At 32.2% G+C, this 20,595-nt stretch overlaps 1 protein-coding gene across 2 annotated transcripts in view; it reads right to left on the bottom strand.

The window, feature by feature from the left end:
• The window catches only part of LOC129803331 (muscarinic acetylcholine receptor DM1), a 103,686-nt gene that overhangs the window by 28,089 nt on the left and 55,002 nt on the right, over positions 1-20,595 (bottom strand). For both annotated transcript variants that reach the window (XM_055849789.1, XM_055849790.1), the window contains exons 3-4: positions 12,005-12,522; positions 10,325-10,641 (exon numbers count right to left, since the gene is read on the bottom strand). In XM_055849789.1, coding sequence (XP_055705764.1) covers positions 10,325-10,641; positions 12,005-12,493 — 806 coding nt within the window. In that variant the 5' untranslated portion in view covers positions 12,494-12,522. The remainder of the gene's footprint in view (positions 1-10,324; positions 10,642-12,004; positions 12,523-20,595) is intronic.

The raw sequence follows: 20,595 nt of genomic DNA on the forward strand, positions 1-20,595 counted from the left end.
ATTAAAACCTCTAAAAGATATAAAAGAATATTAAATTCACTAACTTTTAGGCATAGTAGTTGGTAAAATGTTCTATTAAGGTGGGAGAATTATCAAAAAAAAAAAAAATGGAAGAAAAAGTATTGAAAAAAGCACAATTTTGGGTGCACTTCCTCAAAAAAATCTTTAAAAAAAAATATATTTTAATTTCATCGTAGGTCCGAAATATGTTCAAAACTTTGCAGAGGATGGAATTGCTAGTCGTTTTAGATTAATATAATTATTACCGGTTTGTTAGGGCCGGAAATATAAATTTTTGGATTTTAGAAATCCTAAAATGATCCTCTAACAAGTTTTGGTACCCACAACGTGTCGCACAGTGCTAACAATGCGGGCAAAACCACACAATGCACTAGATGGACTAGATATATAGATACACAATGGTCAAACATATCGAACAACTAGACCGCTTGAAGTAAGCAATCTTTTTAGAAACGCCAGAATTAGTAAATAAAAAGAAAGGGAATTATATTCTATGAACCTATGCCAAGTCACACACATTTTTGGAAACCCTCCAGAAACTTAATAATTTTGACTGGGCTGTCTCAATGCACCTGACTTGTGGTTATAACAGTATTCTATGGGATTAGTATCTTGTATCTTTCCTTAGCGCTGCAAAGCTATTATTATAGTTGTTAAATTTAAGTCATGACCTATTAGGACCCCATTTTATATCTTTTAGTTTCAGAATATGAAATTTGAATAATACTCGTTATACAAAAAAAAGAAGATTAGTGAAAAAACGTTAAATTACTTGCAATATATTAAAAAGATTTTAAAAAAATCAATATATTTTGACGAAATTGTCAATTAGTGTACCCTATGGAACAGGTGTTCCTTCGACCCTACTTGTCCTGGTTTCCTAAAAGAAAAGATTCCATGAAAGTAACGTAATGAAATGATCTTTAAAAAGCCGACAAAATATTATACGGAATGACACATAAATGTTAACATAACCCTTACTTAATTAGAGTTAAAAGTCATTTCAAAAAATTGGCAGTTCATTTTATGGAACCACCTAATTAATCTGATATTTTCTATACACAATAGAAATTGCATATAGTAAATGTTTTATTAGATAGAATCTAAAAAAACATAATAATAGAATTAGAAAAAAAATGATAATAAATAATTGTACTAGAAAATTTTCCAATTTATTCCTATTAAGTTTAAAAAAAAAAACATCGTATTGCAGCTAAATCCTTTTCTGTGAGTGTATTATCTATTTGTCTTATATAAAATCCCCTTTGGCATACCATTAGAGGAATATTTCTTCACTGAAAATGGATGTAAGTTTGAAGAATAATTTAACTGTAATTTAATTGAGTTCAGAAATTTAATACGCATATGAAAATTTCATAGATGTATAAAGCAATTTATAATATGAAAAGCATTTGGTATGTCTATAAGATATATGAACATCCTATTATCATTATTTTGTTGGGTTTAAATAGAAAAGAGCAGGAATGAGTAAAACTTTGCAAATATCTACTCATGTGGAATACAATGTTTCTTTTTGAGTTTAGTATATCAGACAATGGAGCAAGTGTGAGGAATTTAATCAAAAGTTCACACAACAAAATTCTCTGATGTGCTTTCTCCAATACTTTTGTTGCCGAGGGGAAGTATACGTGAAGAAAGGGGTTCAAAGCAGAATTCTATAGTATATTATTTTGTGGTAGAATCTGAGGGTGAAAATTGTATTATTAGCAAAAATTTTCACAAGCAACAGCATTTTCTTTCCTTTAATGCCACAAACAATAAATTCCTGTTGAATATATTTGCTGAGTTTCATAATTTACAGCGATCCATTTAGGGGCATAGATACAAGAACTATTTCCTGTGAGATTTTTATAAAGAAAATCTAAGCATCTACCAGGTAGCGTTCATTTGGTAATATTTAATTATGTAGAACTCAGAAGAGCAAAATGTTGAATTATTTAGAAATATAAAGCTAAAAGGCTAAATAAGGTAACTGTACCAAATTTCGACACAGTTGTATGTCAGCGCTAAAGTTTTAAGTTTGAAATCTAATATTTTTTAATACAAATTGATTTTTTTTTCACTTCTTTTCAAGAAATGTTGTTTTTGGAACCTTGTATAGGGTAAGTGCTCATAATTTTGTCCAGTTTCTTATTTTGGACACTTTGAAGATAACATTGGACACTAAAAATAAATTGATTAAAATGATGGACTTTTATTCCAATATTTGATGAAAAATGAATTCTATCTAAATATTTGTTCTTTTTGGAAGATTTTGACACTAAATACGTTAAATTTTGAATATGATTTGAGTTGAAATTGCTTTGTTGAAAATTCAGTGTGAGCAATTGCTTACGAGAAATATGACAGAACTTCGTGGCTTACTTCAGTCTTATTTAGTTTTGGTGAAGTACTAACAAAGTTTTTTCGCTGTTTTTGAGTGCTATTATTGAATATTCATTGAATATTGTGTTGATTCACGTTACTGATGATTTGTACATTTGACCTGAAGTGAGATTTGCCTTGTGAATTATATTTTTCGTGTGAAAAATGGGAAATTTTTTAAGACATTCACCAGTGAGGTGATGATTCTTATTTTGGACAGGTGTTTTTCTCACGAAATTTCGTGAAGTTTTAGCTTTTGTGATGACTAGGTTGGACAAATGCCTGGAGAAACAAAGGAGCATCATCTCTACGAACGAGATGTAGCGAGAAATGCCTTGAAAGGCTCCCGGAAAGGTCAGGGAATGAGCGAATCCGCACGTACTTGGAGTATCGAAGTCAACTCACTTTAATGAATGATATGGAAAGTTTCTGGGCTTCTGTGACATTTTACGTTTCCCTTACATGAACAGGAAGAGGACTTGGTAAGATTGGTTCATAAAATGAAGAACAATGGGCATCCTGTTGAGGCGGATTATCTGTCCAAATTTACAGACAAGTTGTAAAAATTAATAACCAAGTTGTCCAAAATAAGAGTCAAATTCACCTCTACATATCAATTCATTTTTAAACGTATTAAAACTAATTTTAGTAAAAATGAGATGATAAATAGCTTGCCAAGTTTCTAAACAATCCTTCTGAAAAGAGAGTAACAGAAAAAGTCAATTAGTATTGAAAATATCGCACTTCAAACTTGGGATATCGATGCTTATATGCAGACTGTCCAAAATTATAAGCACTTCCCCTATAGTTTATCGTCTTTGTTTTCTCTATAATCATTCTCAATACATTTTAAAATTAACAAAACTATTGCCGTAGCTTTTTAGGTAATACTCCGACCGCCTTGATTCTCAAAGATCCTTGCCGTTCTCAAATACTTCCAAACTTACTGTCATCTCGTCCGTAGAAGCGACATTTTTTGTTATTTTTTGAATTGTATAATATCTAGAGAAAAAACTTAAAATTCATGGAAATTTGAGGAACAAAAGAAGTGTCCGAAATTGAAAGCTGATCGAAATTTGGTAGTTACCCTAGATATTTTTGATTTGTAAATAAGTAGAATTATGTCAGTAAAAGGGACCTGAGTGGCACAATACACAAAACCGTTGGATCTTGGGCGGACAAGATCTCTGACTCGACTCGCAAAGTTGTGAGTTCGAGTCCCGCGCGGTGCAAGTAACTGAATGTCAGGAAAATACATTTTCATTGTGATAAAACGTAACATAATGCACCGCCTCTGCTAAAAAAAATTGGAGGCACGGAAGCACCACCCACATCGCAAGGAAGGCGCTCTTGGGCGGTTTACAATAGACTTAGCACATTCTTCTAACACGGGATATACGACTTTGCAGCATTGTAAAAAAATATATACAGTAGGTGTCAAAAGTTTGTTGCCTCATGTATTTTGGGAAACCAGGTGCAAGAAATGATGGAAAAAATTATTTTTTCCAATTTTTCTTTTTGCAAATTAGTTGCTTGCAATCCGTAGATCTTATTTATGTATTTCGAAAAAATATTTCATTTTATTACATATAAAAAATAATTGTTTTCCAAAAGTTGATCATTTTTCATGCGTCAAAAGTTTGTTTCTTCATTTGAAAAGTTACTCAAAATGGTCATAAAAAATGCAACTAACTTAAAATACACCGGCTATATTTTTAGTTTATGTCATTTGACAGGCCAATGGTGGGTTTGGACATTTCTAAGGTTGCCTATGGTAAATAGATGTGTATAAAAATGACGATAAATAACAAGAAATAATCTGTTTTTTTGATATTTCATAATTTACCTTAAAATAACAAGTTAGAAGGAGTTAAAAGGTGGGAAATCATCCAGAGATACTGCCGAAATGAATCTGCGTCGTTAATTGCCAAATTTGATGTAAAATTACGAAAGGTTATAAATAAAATATTCAAATATTATACTGATGAGGTACGAGTACATCTGAAAAACGCTACTGGCAGACCTAAGGTATCCACTCAGAGGGTTGATAACAGCATTGTAAGTATCTGTGATAGTGACCTAATGATGTATGATTCATAAATTGAAAGACAATTGGTTGCTGAAGGGACACAGGTCCCTACTGTTACAAAAACAAGCCCATTTTGAAAGAAAATGGTAAGAATGTTTTGGTGGCTCGCAATATTCCATTGGTAAACAAGACCAATATCTATAAAAGATTGTAGATTTACTTTAAACATGTTGAACAAGTAAAACTACAACCTTTTATCCAAATTAGATTAGGTAACCAATGGAATATTGTTTGTCACCCAAATATTCTGACCATGTTCTCTTGATTTTTATAATAGTAGGAACCTGTGTCCCTTCAGCAACCAACTGACTGCGAATTTTTGGAGCAGACATCATAGAGTCACTATCAGTGATACTTATAATGCTGTTATCGACCCTCTAAGTCGAAACCCTAGGTCTGCCAGTAGCATTTTTTAGATGTGGTCGCGCCTTATCACCATATATATTTTGACGATTTTATGTATATCCTGTAGAGATTTTCCATAAAATTAAACAATTGACGACGAAGATTCATTCCGGCAGTATATCTGGGCAATTTCGACCCTTTTAACTTTTTGTAATTTGCAATTTTTAACCTAAATTATAAATTATCAAAAAACTGATTATTTCTTGATACTTATCAAGACTTTTATATACCTATATTTACCATTGACAACTTTAGAAACATGCAAACCCACCATTTGCCTCTTAAATTACATAAACTCAAAATACCTGGTTTACATAAAGTTGGTTGCATATTTTGACCATTTTGAATTAGTTTTTTAAATGAGGCAACAAACTTTTGACGAATCAAAAATGATCAGCTTATGGAAATCAATAATTTTTTATATGAAATAAAATTAATTATTTTTTTTAAATATATAAATAAGATCTAAGGATTGCAGGCAACTAATTTGCAAAAAGAAAAATGTTAAAAAGTAATTTTTTCTATCATTTTTTGCACCTAGTTTCCACATCATACATGAGGCAACAAACTTTTGACACCTACTGTATATTAAATATGATATTTCTTTATCTTCATGAATTAACCTTGTTGTTCCTTGGAGAAATTTTAAGATTGAGTTATACTTAACACTAAACCTACCAAGACCCGGTCAAATTGATCGGTTTAAACTTCTTAAAATTAACACATTAAGGTAAAGTGCCCTCAAGTCGACCGGTTCCTCAATTCGACCGGTAGAGTTATTTATTCAATTTATTTATATTTGCACTAATATTTGGCGTATGGTCTAACATTAATAAGGTCAATTATTCCATAAATAAATACGAATCAGTGACAATCTTATAGAAATTCACCATCAATTATTGAAATACTGACCACCGGTCGAGTCGAGGAACCGGTCGACTCGAGGGCACTTTACCTTATGTCATTATCAAACTTTATGAATTTCTTAAAATTTTTATGTAATATAACTTTGTGTTTAAATTTTATTTTTTTTTCCTTTTTCCAAGAAAAATTTCTTGAGCATACTACCCTACCGCTCTAGCAAAACAACCGAAAATGGTTGTTATTTTTAGTGTTAAACAAATTGACAATTTGTTTCTACATATTCAGTGTCACTTTGCCTATTTGGCCATATTCTGACAAGTATTTTTTATTACTTCAAATTGCTTAATTCACTTGAGGATATCCTATTTATCAGCCGCATGTCAAATTTCTGGTCCTTTAAGGTGAAATCCGAGAAAAAAGAGCCTTTTAGAGCGATGCATATCATGCCCTCATGACGGATAGTATATTCGGAAGTTAAAATTCAACGTCAACTGAATACTTTACGACAAAGCGTTCACGACAATGATGCCATCTGTCAGTTCATTAAAAAAAATAGTAAGTGATTCGAAGTCTACTACCTTTTATGCAGATTATGCTCTTACTTAACAGATTGTACAATTGAATTAGTCAGGCTTTGATTCTAAATCCTTTACCATTCATCCTTAAATTTTAGTAAAGGTCATATGAAAGAACGCATACTCGTACATAAAGAAAGTTTCTTTTTAGAGATTTAGAAAATTTTACATAATTTTACTTAAAATTCAGAATGAAGGTATTTTATGCCCTCTTTATTAATACGTGCAATGGAAAAGAATATTTCCAAAGAAAGTGTTTTTATTTTAAATTTTATTTTATGGTTTTATTTAATTTACAAAATTGCTGGTTAATTTTAACACAGCTGTCAATTCCATGGAAAACAGAAATATATACAAACCGATAAGACTAAAACATAAATGCTATTTTAATAAATTTCATGTATATAAAGGTGAAACTTTCAAGTTTATATTCTGTCACTATATTTACTTGGGGTATAAACTAAATCGTCCTGGAAAGCATACAAACTTTCACAAATGTCATGATGTGAAAACAATTCATTCTCCATACCTTTTTGTGGTAATTCAATTCATCAACAACATCCGAGATGTGCCAAAATACGATGAAAAGCTTGAAGAGACGATACAGTAAAAAGGAAAGTGCAAATACATTCATGGAAAATATGCTAAAACCAACTGAAAATACATTGTCCCTATACAGGTGTTATTGCAAGAAAGAAAAATATTTATCCAATTCTTTAGGCAAGAGTTGGTATAGTTAATTAATGCATTTTCACCTTTGGTTAAAGGTTTTGGAAATGTGTTGTGAGTATAGAACAGAGGATCGGAGTTCGATTCCCATATAAAATTCCTTTCTTCGTGGGAATAAAAAATTTCAAAATGTATCTGTCTGTGTCTGTACTGTAACCGGTCATTCGAAGTTGAAGAGACACAAATTTATTTAGAATAGAATAATCTCAATTTTCTTGTTATTCGTCCTTTGGTCCTGTGTTTCCGTATTTTTCCCTCTTTTCTTCTCTAAATAAAAAAAAATAAAGTAATAGTGAGAGAAACTTTTTCTAAAGCTTATTGCAAGGGATAAAAAATTATATTAATAAAGAATTCGATAGTTTAACTTAATTGGTGTGGAAATAATATAATTTTTATTCTAGCTGTAATACGGGCTTTAGACCTAAGACTTATAGCCATAATGGTTTAATTTCTCTTATTCCTTATCAAGTGAATCCTTATCCTAATGAAAGTGATTCAATAAATTCTAAAAAACCAATTATAATCAGTTGCTTTTTGAGATTTTGAGACCTTTGGGAACTGAACTAAACCTTCAGTCTGACGACCGCTTAACGCTAAAATAAAATTTAATAAAGGTAACACAGAAGTTTAACCACTTAAAAAGACAACAAAACGATGTAATAGTAATTTCTAGATACATTCATCAAAATCGAGGAAATATTGAAAACGACGATCGATTAAAACGCATAATTTCACATGAGCACCAAATCAAAGAAAATAGATATTTTATAGGAAAAGAACTGCAGCAGATTGAGCAGAGCTTTGGTAAATATAGTCAGTGGATAATACGCATTATAAATAGTTTCAATATTCCTGGAAAAGGTTGAATTAGGGAATTGTGAATTTCATGACAACTTAAGCATGGATTAAAGTATTTTCTTATCAATTCTGTGTTATGGCCATCACACAATAAAATTTGTTTGTAAACATGTTTTCAAAATTTCCCATGAGAATTAGCGAGATAACTAGATCTAGATCTCACTTACTCTCATTGAAATATTAAAAATATGTGTACTAAACAAAAGTTATTATGCGTTGAGCATTATATTGATAGAAATAGAATTCCTGTTAAAAATAGTATATTCTATTGACCAAAATGAAATATTGATTTTGCTATAGAAAACCACCTAAGTGAATCACAATCATCAACCTTTGAACTTAGAACTAAAAGCCCCGCCCATTAGAATATAGAACACGCCTCCGAAACTTAAAGAAGGCACGAATATTATAACAATAACAATATAAAGTTCTCTATGACATTTTTTGAAAACTTTTGCATTTTGTAGTACGATCAACATTCTTATGGGGCAGAAGATAAAATTTAGAAACTATGTGTGATTATAACGCAAACAAGATAGGCGGGGCAGTATCTATTTTTTTTTTAATTTTTACCTTGATAATTTTAATAAATTATTTATTTACTAACAACAACAACAATGCGCGCTATTGAGAATAAATTTCTTGAAAGCACAAAAAGTGTTATAAGCTATTGAAAAAACAGTTAGCGTCCACTGCTGTCTTAGCATTGATAATCAACCTCCAGAGCCAAACGGTTCTAATACTCCTTTGTAGGTTGTATAAACCCTGTGAGCTAACCATATTCAGGAAGTACAAATTATATAAAAATTTAAAGAAAAACTAATGGACAACTAGAGAAAACCACAGTTTTCAAGATGACAAAAAGGACCTAATAAAGCATTGCCTTTTCTCTTTTGGCAGCTCATGCCAGATAGTCATCTCTTATACGGGCTTCAGACCTAAGGCTTAGCCATAAGGCTTAACTTCTCTAGATACTTATCAGTCGAAAATTTTCGGAAAATTTTGATTTAGAAATGGACTATTCAGGGAATTAATCTATTTGAATCGAAAACACAAATTAAATTGGTTGCTATTTAGGATTTTGAATCCTTCGGAAACTAGGCTAAACCTGTAGTCTGAAGATGGTTTTTAGACAAAAACTGATAATCCAAGAGCGAATGATTAGAACTTTTGATTTCGAATATTTCGAATACTCGACGATGCTTTTTCTTTAAACTTTAAAACCGAACAATGTAGAAGCCGTTGTAGCTGAGGTCGAGGCCTTTCCAATGGTGGGTCGCACTCCTCCCTCGATGATCCCTGACCTGAGCTATAGTCGAAAATGTCTTAACCAGACTGTATTTTTGGTGTTTATGAATCGATTTCGATTTAATCGATTTCGACCGACAAGAACAGTTTACTCGACGCAATTCTTTACCCCAAAAATTCATATTGCAATCGAATTTTCACGCAGCTTATCTGGGCTTATCATTGGTTTTGTATCCAATTTTCCGCAACAAGAAAAAATTTCGCTTTATGCTATAATTCTTGCGAGCAACGCATATACGATTGCAGTCATAAGAGAATCCAATATTTCCTGGTCAGTTTGGGAAAGAGTTTGAAATTTTAAAATCCAAAAGTTTGAAGATCAGCCTCAGTTCGTCCGTTTAATTAAACGCTTCACCCTGACTTCTTCCAGAGTGATCATGTTGAGGAGAAACCCTTACACCCCGTCTGTAAAATGGTTCATCCGGACTCAGGGAAATAAATCTTGTTTATGTTCATTTTTTTTGTATATCCCCACCCATCCCTCTCTAATTCAGGTCTTAGGCTCTTGGCCTATCATGACCGAAAACCTACATGGTAGAACATTGTCACTAACTCGCAATCACTTACATAAAAATAAATACATAAATAACATAGATCTGTACTATACACTTTTAAACACTCATAGGAGTGATACTGCCAGGATTCCTGGAAGTATTATATTTGGATGCCATTATGTTCATTTCAGAACTTACATTCATTTAAAGGGGTTCCTTAACCACGAGAAATGAAGAGGCATAAGTTTGGTGAACGAGCAAGTCATACGAGGTAGACCTGTACATTATTGCAATAATATTTGAAATGTCTAGATCAGAGGTGTGCAAGAACCGTTGAAATCAAATAAACGTCAAAATAAGTTTGTTCAGGTAGCGGTTTTGACCATCGACGTACAAGTTTCATTTGACATTTGTTCAGTTTTAAACGGTTCTTGCACACCTCTGATCTAGATCTTAAATGTTGATATTTAGCCACGTGGATTAACTAACTAATGGTAGTAGAGTGTAGTAGAGGGGTAGTATGTGGTAGAGACATTTGGAAACGAGGTTAAACCTTCAGTCTAAAGACTGTCTAATTGAATGCAAAAGAGACTAACCTGGAGTTGGATCTCTTCGAGGAGTCCTTCTTGCCAGCTTGTAGGTTAGGCAAGTCCTTTTGTCGTTTCTTCGTCTCTCGCCAGATGCGGTAGTACAGGAAACACATGACTGTCACAGGCACATAGAAGGCAGCGATGGCGGTGCCGAAGGTGATGTAGTGATTGGTTTCGATGAATTGGATGTAGCACTCGTTCTGGGGCACTGTTCGCTTTCCCTCGATATATGGCCAACTGTAGATCCACGGTGGCCACAGCAGCAAGCTGATGCCCCATGCTGCGCCAATCATGATTGCAGCTCGTGTTGTCGTGCGCTTCGCCTGCCAAAAAGTCAATTTTTCCCAACATTAAATTGAAAATTCCACCTCATTGCTCACAGTAATAATTTTATGGAGTCCGCTGATAAAAAAACACAAAAAATCCAGAAAAAAAAACAAAATCTAAATTGGGTCATTTGCAATTTCATTTCAGCAAATTTTATTGTTCAATGAAGCTGAAGAGTGTAGTCAAGGAGTAAACAAAATTCCAAGAAATGAAAGAAAAGTATTATAAAGATTCTGTGATTATATCTCAAAATTCAATCAATCTTGGGAAAATATAAAGACATACTTTTACTCAGTACTTCAATATGATTTCTTAAGAGAATATTGCGAGCTTATAAAGTATATGAGAGAATAGTTAATAATTCAGAAAAAGGTATATATCGAAACCTTTTGACCTAAATATAACTGCAAAACATAGAAAGGATATTTTTCATCAATTTTGCAATATCCAAAAGCGTTTTAAACATTAAGATATAACTCGTTACTGCTGCTTTTGGAATGTGTTTCTTTTTAACGTTTATGTTGAATATCATAAGATGTTCCTGTGATAAATGATTTTCCTATAACTTGTTATTATGGTTCCTAAATACACAAAGAAAGTTTGGCATTTTCATAAATGTAACTTTCAAAAGCATAAAATTTTTGAAAAATAAATCAATAAATTAAAGGGGTGACAAAGCGTCCCAGGCTTTGCGAAATGCTCGAACTCGTGACTTAGATGCTATACCTCAAAAGCACTTTTGCATCATTTACCGTTTACCGGTACTCAAGCGATTTAAATCGATTCATCAATTACTCAACAGATTCCACAAAATAGTTTGAAGAGTAATAAAAATTATATTCGAACAAAAAATACTTATTGGTAAATAACCGGTTCATTACCGGTTCACAACCGATTTGAACCGATTCAAAAAACTCTCAAAATATTTCCCAAAATACACCTCAGGAGTAATAGAATTAATTTTCGCATAAAAATTAGTTATCGCCGGTTATCAACCGGTCCAATACCGGTTCAAAACCGATTGAAACCGGTTCAGTTTTGTCGGAAATTCCAAGACCTTTCGAACATCCCCAAACATGACCCCATTCGCTTGATAAATGCGCTCTCTAGTGTCATTTTAACCTTTGACCTTGAAAAATCGTTATTAGGAATGATTCAACTTTTTTCTATGTTCTTAATGGATTTGACCCATGACTCTTTTTACTTTTCAAGATATTTGAGGTATTCGGACTAGCCTTAAAATTTAATATTATAATGGGTCAAATTCATTAAAAATATATTTAAAAAACTGAGTTGTTCGAAGCTTCAGTCGGCCGAAGGTAGCGCGTTTTCCCTTATTTATGTAAAGGTGGAGCTTACCCGATATGTGAGTGGTCGCGTTACGCTAAAGTAGCGATCGAAGCTGATGATGAGGAGGTTTAGCACAGAGGCATTCGATGCGAGGTAGTCTAGCGCTAACCACGTGTCGCAGATGTAGGGCCCAAGTGGCCAATATCCGAGCAGTGTTGAGACAGTGAAGAGTGGCATGGAGATGAGACCGATGGCGAAATCGGCGATTGCGAGCGAAAACAAAAAGTAGTTGCTAATGGTCTGCAGTTGCTTGTCGATCTTGAAGCTGATCATCACCATCACGTTTCCCGCCACAGTGAGGATGCTTAGTATCGAGCCCACAATCGACAAAATCACCACTTTGTACATGTTTAGTTGAGGCAGGGCATCAACTATACTATCGGGTTCTTCGGAAGTGTTTGTCACTCTTAGGTCCCCCATTGCACCTGCGGGACCTGAAGTGACGTTGAAGCTGTCGATGGAGGCAATCGTTGCCAGTTGTGTCGTGAACGAATCCATGTGTCTGTCTGCCACGGTCCACTTTCAATCTACAAAGAGAATTAAGTAATCTATATTCGAATATTCTACGAGAATTTTTTAGTATTTATTTAACAATAAAAAAAAATATTTCTTGAAAGATGTTGAAGTCCCCCTTTACTTCTAAATTTTCTTTTGAATTAGTTGCTAATCGTAAACATTCAGCTATTAAAAGTATAGAAAAGATTATTTTCTTGCCAATTTTCATATAAATCTGAATAGAAAAAAAAACTGAAGGATTCTTCTTACACTTTTATAGGAGCTTTTAAAAGACTTCCGTATTTCCATAATTAATATTCAAGTTTAACTAATAATTTATGAACTTAAAGTTATTTAATATCGCACCTAATGTGAAAACTTCTGTAATAAAATTTTGTAAGTTTCAATGCAATTACACTTTTATGACTTCATCAGATCAACTTGCAAATACCATAAAAGAAATAGATTGATGAATGTCAGATACAAACTTTCTTCTATATTCTGCAAACCAACCCACATAACTTTTGAAATGATAGGGGAGACTGGGACAAAATTTGTCAATTCTAAAATTTTAAAATTCGATATCTTCCAAGAGAAAAGAGATCGAGGCTTCAAATTTTTATCATACACTCAGAAAAATAATCAAGTAAAACTTACTCGAATCAATGTTAAATTAACTCTTTTTCGTTGTGATTTTCGATTAACTATATTTTAGAGTTGATTTTACTTCTATTTAGGTGTAATATTCGGAAGAGTTGTTTTAACTTTTTTTCCTACAATTTACATGACAAAAGAGTGTAAATAACTCGTTTTAAGACTGAAAATAATTCGTTTTAAGAATTAAAGAAAATCTTTTTCAGAGGTGAAATAACTCTTTCTTTTATGTTTTTTTTTTATTTTATCATTTTCTTTGTTAATATTGTCTTGACCTCATGTTCCCCATGTTCCGAACGAACTATCACATATGATGCACGCACATGTCTTCATGAAACACTATTAGGCATATTTCTAGTTGATGTTCCATATGAACTTTGTCACACGAAAATCTTCTTGACTGAAGTATATTCTTAAAATGAAAACACCTAAGCATATACATCAGTCGTGATGAAATTTTACATCGAAAAAAGGAATAAATTTTCTATCAAAACATCTGAATTGAATATTTCTTTCATTCACAAGAACCCGTAACAAAACAAAGGAAAATGACAAAAAATACCCCACGTCTGACAAAATATGTCCCAGCTGTTTTGAGAATTTCCACAAAATCATGTTTTGGAAAATGGCTCGGAAAGCGTATTTCCTTTCGAGTTAGAGGAAAATAACTTCGGCAAAGTTGTAGAGCAGGAAATTTCCTATAAGAATATGCTAAATAGAAATCATTCAGATTCACTGATAGCTTATGAAAAAATAAAATATCCGTTTTGGCAAATTTTGCCCCAGTCTCCCCTATATGCAATAGTCTTTAGTTATCCAAAAATAACAAAGATTTGATTTCCTAATTCGAAAAAATAGTATTTATTTTCTTCAAGAAGGATCTTCAGAGAAAACGGCTTTAATGGTGAAGACGTATTAATTTAAGTAAATTATATTCATTAACTCGACAGAATCTCTAAATGCTTCATAGATCACGAGTAAAACTTATTCAGAAAGTTTGTGGCAGTAAAATCTTTATAGGATGCCTATCTAAATTAGATAAAGGAAGATTTAAGTTAAATATATAGTGTAAAAATAAAATGTTTCCAAAATTTTAATGCTTATTTCCTTTTAATTTAAGTTCATTTATTTATTTTATTTTTTGTAAATTTTGTTGCGTCTTTTAGATTAAAGCCTCAAAGAAATGTTACAAATTAAAACTAAAGATGCGAATCAATTTATAAAATATGACCTACACTGAGAAAAAAAATGGGGGTTCGATTAACATTTTTTCCTCATAATTTTAACACTTTTTAGGTATAAAAATATATCAACATTTTTTAATGTTAATTTTACACCTTTGTAAGGGTAAAATTAACATGAAAAAGGGTAACTTAACCCCTAATACACCTAAAAAGCATAATATTTACACCAATTTCAGATCAATACTACAGAGTAAAATAAACATATACGGATTGTTATTTTAACTTTTCGGATATCTCTCAGTGTAGCATACGTATTTGTTCAAGAATGAGGCAAATAATGGCATTTGAAAGAGGCTTTTAAATATGTAATATACTTTATAAAATGATTTTTTTGATTTTAGGGAAGTGGGCCACCTTTGAACTGGAACAGCTTTAAAATTGGACTTTTTTTTCTAATTTTAATTAAAATGGACTTTATCATGATATAATTTAGCTCCACAAATCAAAATAGTGACGCTTTATATTACATTATGATAAGACGCAATTCAATTTAAAAATAGGAGAAAAAAGTCCAATTTCAAACCTGCTCCAATTCAAAGGTGCCCCACTCCCCTCCTAATACATTTAGAACTATATATTAAAACCAGTCAAAGTCTCTTACAATTCTTATAAAACATTAAGTTTATAGAAACGTAAGCTTGTTCTTTATTTTACAAACGTTTCAATATATCAAAGACATCTGAGTAATAAGTTTCTATATAGCAAATTTCAACGACTGTACATAAATGTATAGAAAAGTTATCTGAAACTTTCAATAAAAAGCTCTCAAAGTAATAGTAAATTCTTATTCCAGGAAAACGATGCAACATTGGACACAAATTGAAATTGATTCTTGGAAAAGTATAAAGTAAGAAGAAAATTCATTGAATTCTAACTATCGAACTCTAATTGACTTTCGGACAGAAAAGAACTAAAGGACAATGAGCAAAAGTGGCCCGTGGTGCGTTCACCAATAAGAGCTATATATTATTGAATAGGCATTGTTATATGGTGTAGGTCCCGGTATCAAAGTTCTAAACCATAAGAGAAAAAATCTAGAGCATAAAAAAGTATATTTTCAGGAAGAAAAATTATCTCTTATATGCAATTTGCGCGTTTATACTAAAAAATTTTAAAACTACACCATAAATTGCAACATAAAAAAATGCAAGTTTAAAAGAGTCAATCCCAATGGAAGCTCTAGGTAATCAGTTTTTCAAATAATAAGAAAAATGTTTAAATTCGAAATGTTCGAAACTATAATCAATTTGAATGATATTGTAATATGTGTATATGTTTTATAAAATCTTACATTGTTTTTAGAGGTTAGAAATTTTGTCAATAAGATATAAGCAATTCTTTTTCTTAATCTCTATATATTTACATTGTTCATCTACCTATGATGATCAATAGAGACTTCACCCTCTAACGGGTAAGACCGCCTCCAAGCGGTCTTCATAAAAATCACATTTACAGCGACAATAAAGGTTTTATTTATTTAAAAGTGCTATAGTGTCCTCGGTAATAGTCTTATAAACATCTCTTGAAAATTTGAACTCATTTTGACTCTTCGTTTTGTTGCTATTCCCAGTTTTGTGTGACAGGTCAGAGAAAAAGCAACAAAAAATATTTGTGCAAAAAACCTCATTTCCAATTGCCATAAAAATACCGATTTAAAGTTATCTGACTAAAATAAATTTATTTTTTACTCAAAGATATGTCATTCTACTTTGTATATTTTATTTAAAAAAAAAATTGAAAAAACTAAAAATGTGAATTTTAGAAGCAAAAAGAGTTTCAAAAAAATTTTTATATTTTCTCACCTAGCGCCTAAACTAAAAGAGATAATGAAGATAATGAAGAATGGATGGTTTTTTCGACCTTATTGGATCATAATTATCCTAGAAAACATTGTTTTAGAACTTTTTTACGCATATTAAAGGAAACACCGTTAGAAATACCGTAATTGAAAGGTATATAGTTGGACTATACAGTACCGCTAAAAAGAAGTTTCAACAACAACCGTAAGAAAAGTTTTGGTTGACCTGAATAAAAAAATCATATTTCTGTAAAAAGTTAAATTTCTGGATTTTTTAAATGTATTATAAAGAGAGATACTGCCTCATTGCATTCAATAATTTTAGTAAAATCACTATGCCTCATTTTACTGCTCGAACTCAACGAGAGAGTAGTTATATAGGGGAGACCGGGGAGGTTGGGACTTGGGACACTTTTTCATGTTTTGACTTTGAGACAGTATTCAAAAAATCACGATAGTGTATTACAATTTGATGCGGTTTATAGGATACTTATAGGTATTGACTTTATAAAAAGGATTCGATAGAACTTGGAAAACAACTGAGTTTTCTTGGAGAAGATAAAACATTTAACTTGACGCTTTGTCCCAAACCTTTCCGATGTGGGGCAGTATGGGACGCAAAAGGGGATGTTTGGGACGAGTTTATTCTCGCATAATTTGCCTTATTGGAGCACGTTAAATAATTATAAATAATAGATTAAAAATATTTATAATACAAATGCAAATGTTTAACCTTTTATTTCATATTTAGAAATCAATATCAATTTTATTTGTACAGTACAGTCATTTATTGTCAATCAATTATTTGAAGTATTTTCTTCTTATTTTCCATCTACCTTTCATTGCTTTTTCTATTCTAAATATTGCAATCATGATCATCAAATTCCTCACACGAGTAGATTTTCTTGCAACTTTTGGTTTTGAACTCATTGACGGATTCCTGTTTGATTTTACGACAACTGCATGGTACCTGTTTTTTCCTCATTTCTCTGAATAAGCTCTCGCCTTGTCTTTTCTGGAGAACTTGTGAGAATTGTAGAGGATATTGCTCGAGAAATTTTCGAGAAAATAGTTTTTAACGGGATTAAGCAAAGGTTTAATATTCTCTGGAGAAGAAATTATTGATTCCCAAGACAATGATAGTTTCATTATCCTTGTAGTTAGAGACATCGGTACCACTGGTAAAGTTTGCACAAGGCGGAGATTTTCAGTAGAAACTGGACGTTACTCTCCATTTTGACAATAAAAGATTGCTCGCCACCTATAATCTTGTCGAAAATCAACGTTCCATTCATCCCCTTTCAGGTGTCCCAAACATCCCCGCGTTAATTTCAATATTTAAAACCTTTAAGTAAAAAACAAAAGCGTATAATCTCTGAAACTTTTATGAAAATGTGTTGCCAAATTACACTGCTAGTTAATTTGATAAAAAAAAGTTTTGTTATATATCGCTGTTATAAAATACAAAGAGCAAAACTGAGAAATCAAATCAATTTTTAAAAAAGTGTTCATAGAATTAAAACAATAAAACTGAGGTTATCTATTCTTTTAGTTAATATAATCTTAATATTGCCTACGATTGAGTAATGGTTAAATCTCATTTATTTCAAAAATTAATGAAAAAATCGCCTTGTTTTTTTCAAAAACTATCAAAAAAACTACCCCTGTTCCAAACCTGCCCGGTTTCCCCTAATCTTCTTTTTTCCAACTTGTCACCGTCCTGTAGCTTAAACGGTAAAAGATATCGACTTCCGGTCTTCGATGACCCTCAATAAAAAAAAACAATATCTCCAGACCCTCCAAACGTTTTTTTTTTCCTTCCCCCAACCCCTCCCAACCCTCAAAAACCATGTTTTTTGGTTTTTCTCAAAATTGGCCCAAGCGTTTTCAATGATTTTCGGATATGTTTTAGAAGTAGTCCAGGCGAATATTTCGTCCAAACATGCCTATGACTGGAAAATTTGCTATTTTGAATTATTGAAGGTCAAAGGGGTCAATCACTTTAGAGGGCTCATTTTTAACCGATTTGGTTGAATTTGATTTTTTTGGACAGGTATTGAAATTTCAAACCCGGCTGTATCGATCTTCATCGGTAATGAATCGGTTAAGTACCGATTCTTTTTTTGATTTTTAAAATGCTTTTGTGATTTATGCATCAATTTGATCTGTAGTAAACCAGTGAAAGCACCAAAAGATCATGCGAAAAACTGATTCACGGAGAGCTCAATCTCGTGAGTTCGAATATTCCGCAAAGCTGGGACACTTTTCCATCTCTTTTGTAACTAATTTATATTTTTTATTAAATCACTATCAGGGATGACGGGGATAACTTATTTTCAATTGTGTCTACTGCCGATTCTGTAAAATGTAAACGATAGCTGTATTTTTTGTAATAAATATAGATATCTATCTATCAAAGTCCTAATACATCGCCCAGCAATGCGTAAAAAGTCGAAATTTTACGCATTTATACAATCGATTCGGTATAGTATATTATAGTTTTATAAATTACAATAGTTTTTCAATTATTGTAAAATAAATACTAATTTTATTCCTCTAGTTTAACAGTATAATCATATAAAGTAGTAGAAGATTGAAAAATGATATTCAAAGGTTTGCAACATGCCAGGCAGTATTTTGGCTTTATCTTCTCTAAATAATTGCAGACCCTTTTGTGTTCCCAAGTCACCACCAATTCTGCCCACGGGCTCTAACTCATTGCAATTTTACCCAATGACACCAGAGAAACGACCCGTGCGCTATAATCTCAGCTTTTCGCATCACCCACACAGGGAAAAAATACCCTCAAAAGTCCCACTCATAAAACAGAAAGCTTTCTCTTGTGCCATTTTTCTGTGTGCCGCATCCACAAAAAGTATCACAATCGAGATGTCAACACACCATGAAGGAAATTTAATCAAATATTTATTGGATTGGAGTACGAATGAGCTCTGGACAGGAACAGCTAAACCAGAGATTAATACGTTTACTGACCTAGAGGTCTTATGAACTTTCACAGTATATAACGAAAAGCTTCCATATTTTTCCATTCATGAAACTTTCATTATATAGAGCTTTCAACTCAATTGCTTGTCTATTTTGCAATTTTACCCAATTTCAGTGAGAGCCCATAAATATTACGAGGTCGCCCGGTATTTTATAGGATCTCTTGCAAAAATCTCCTTCTTAGTTTGCAAGGCTGGGGTACATTTTGTTGATATCCTTTTTTTATATGATATATTATTCTATAATTTACACTGGTAAAATATACTATGACTATATGGTTAATTTTCAATGGATTTGAAAGGTTCAACAATGACTCTTGAGTCTTTCCCGTCTTTCCATTAACCCTTTCAAATCAAAGTGTTAAAAACATGATACTTTTAGAAGGAACTCCGGTGATTCATTTATTTTTCCCGTGTACACATACTGTAAATGCTATCAGGTTTGTTTATTTTATACACTTTACATTTTTTTGTAATATTTCAATAATTGCGTGGCAAAATGAATTGATGTGAAAGAAAATACACATATACATATTTATCCACATATTTGCTTTCCAATCTATATTATTGCTTATCAATAAATATTCAATTTATTGGGTAATCTCATTTCTGTTTCCAAGAATTTATTAATATATTCGGTATATTGTATTGCTCGAATTCCATAGAGGGAGCAGTATTATATGATCCCCCGATTTTTACACATCCCAAAATATCCCTGGGGACCACTTCATACCACAATCGCGTTTCAAAGGATTTCTGATAAATGATGTCACGCTGTTTGCTCGTCTGTCCATCTGACAGTCTGATCCGTGCGGTCGTCGAAAGCTCTGAAGGCCAAACGGTTAAAGATAGAAACTTGGAACCTTCGCAGGACCCCCCCTCCAAAAGTCAACCCAAGGACGATTAATATGCTCCTCACTAAAACTATGATTTTTGGGTTTATTTGAAAACGCGTCGTGTGATTTTCTTCTAACCCTTTAAAAACAAGTGGGACTCCGGTATCCTAAAAACAAAAAAAACCAAAATAGTCCGAAAAATTAGTTTTTATTTTTGGGACACCGGTGTCCCATTCGACCTTAAAGGGTAAAGTTTATGAATAAAGGTTACTTTAGTGGATATTTCGCTCATACACAAAAGCAGCATTAAGGGCAGAATCACATTGACAATAAAATGCTCACCGTAGCCTCACCGTATTTCGTTAATTTACGCATTTGCATTGCAATTCTTACATAAATTTTCCATTACCGTATTACCTTATCTCATACTCGGTGGCACTAGGTGAAAATAATAATAAGAAAATTGAAGAAATAAAACGAAAATGGGATAAACGCTGAGCAAAAAACTGTAAGAGAAATTAATCGAGCTTTCCATATCTGAAAGAAAAGTAGAATTTCACAAAGCTTC

Source organism: Phlebotomus papatasi, chromosome 2, assembly GCF_024763615.1.
Source record: "Phlebotomus papatasi isolate M1 chromosome 2, Ppap_2.1, whole genome shotgun sequence".
In the NCBI taxonomy this organism is placed as follows: Eukaryota; Metazoa; Arthropoda; class Insecta; order Diptera; family Psychodidae; genus Phlebotomus; species Phlebotomus papatasi.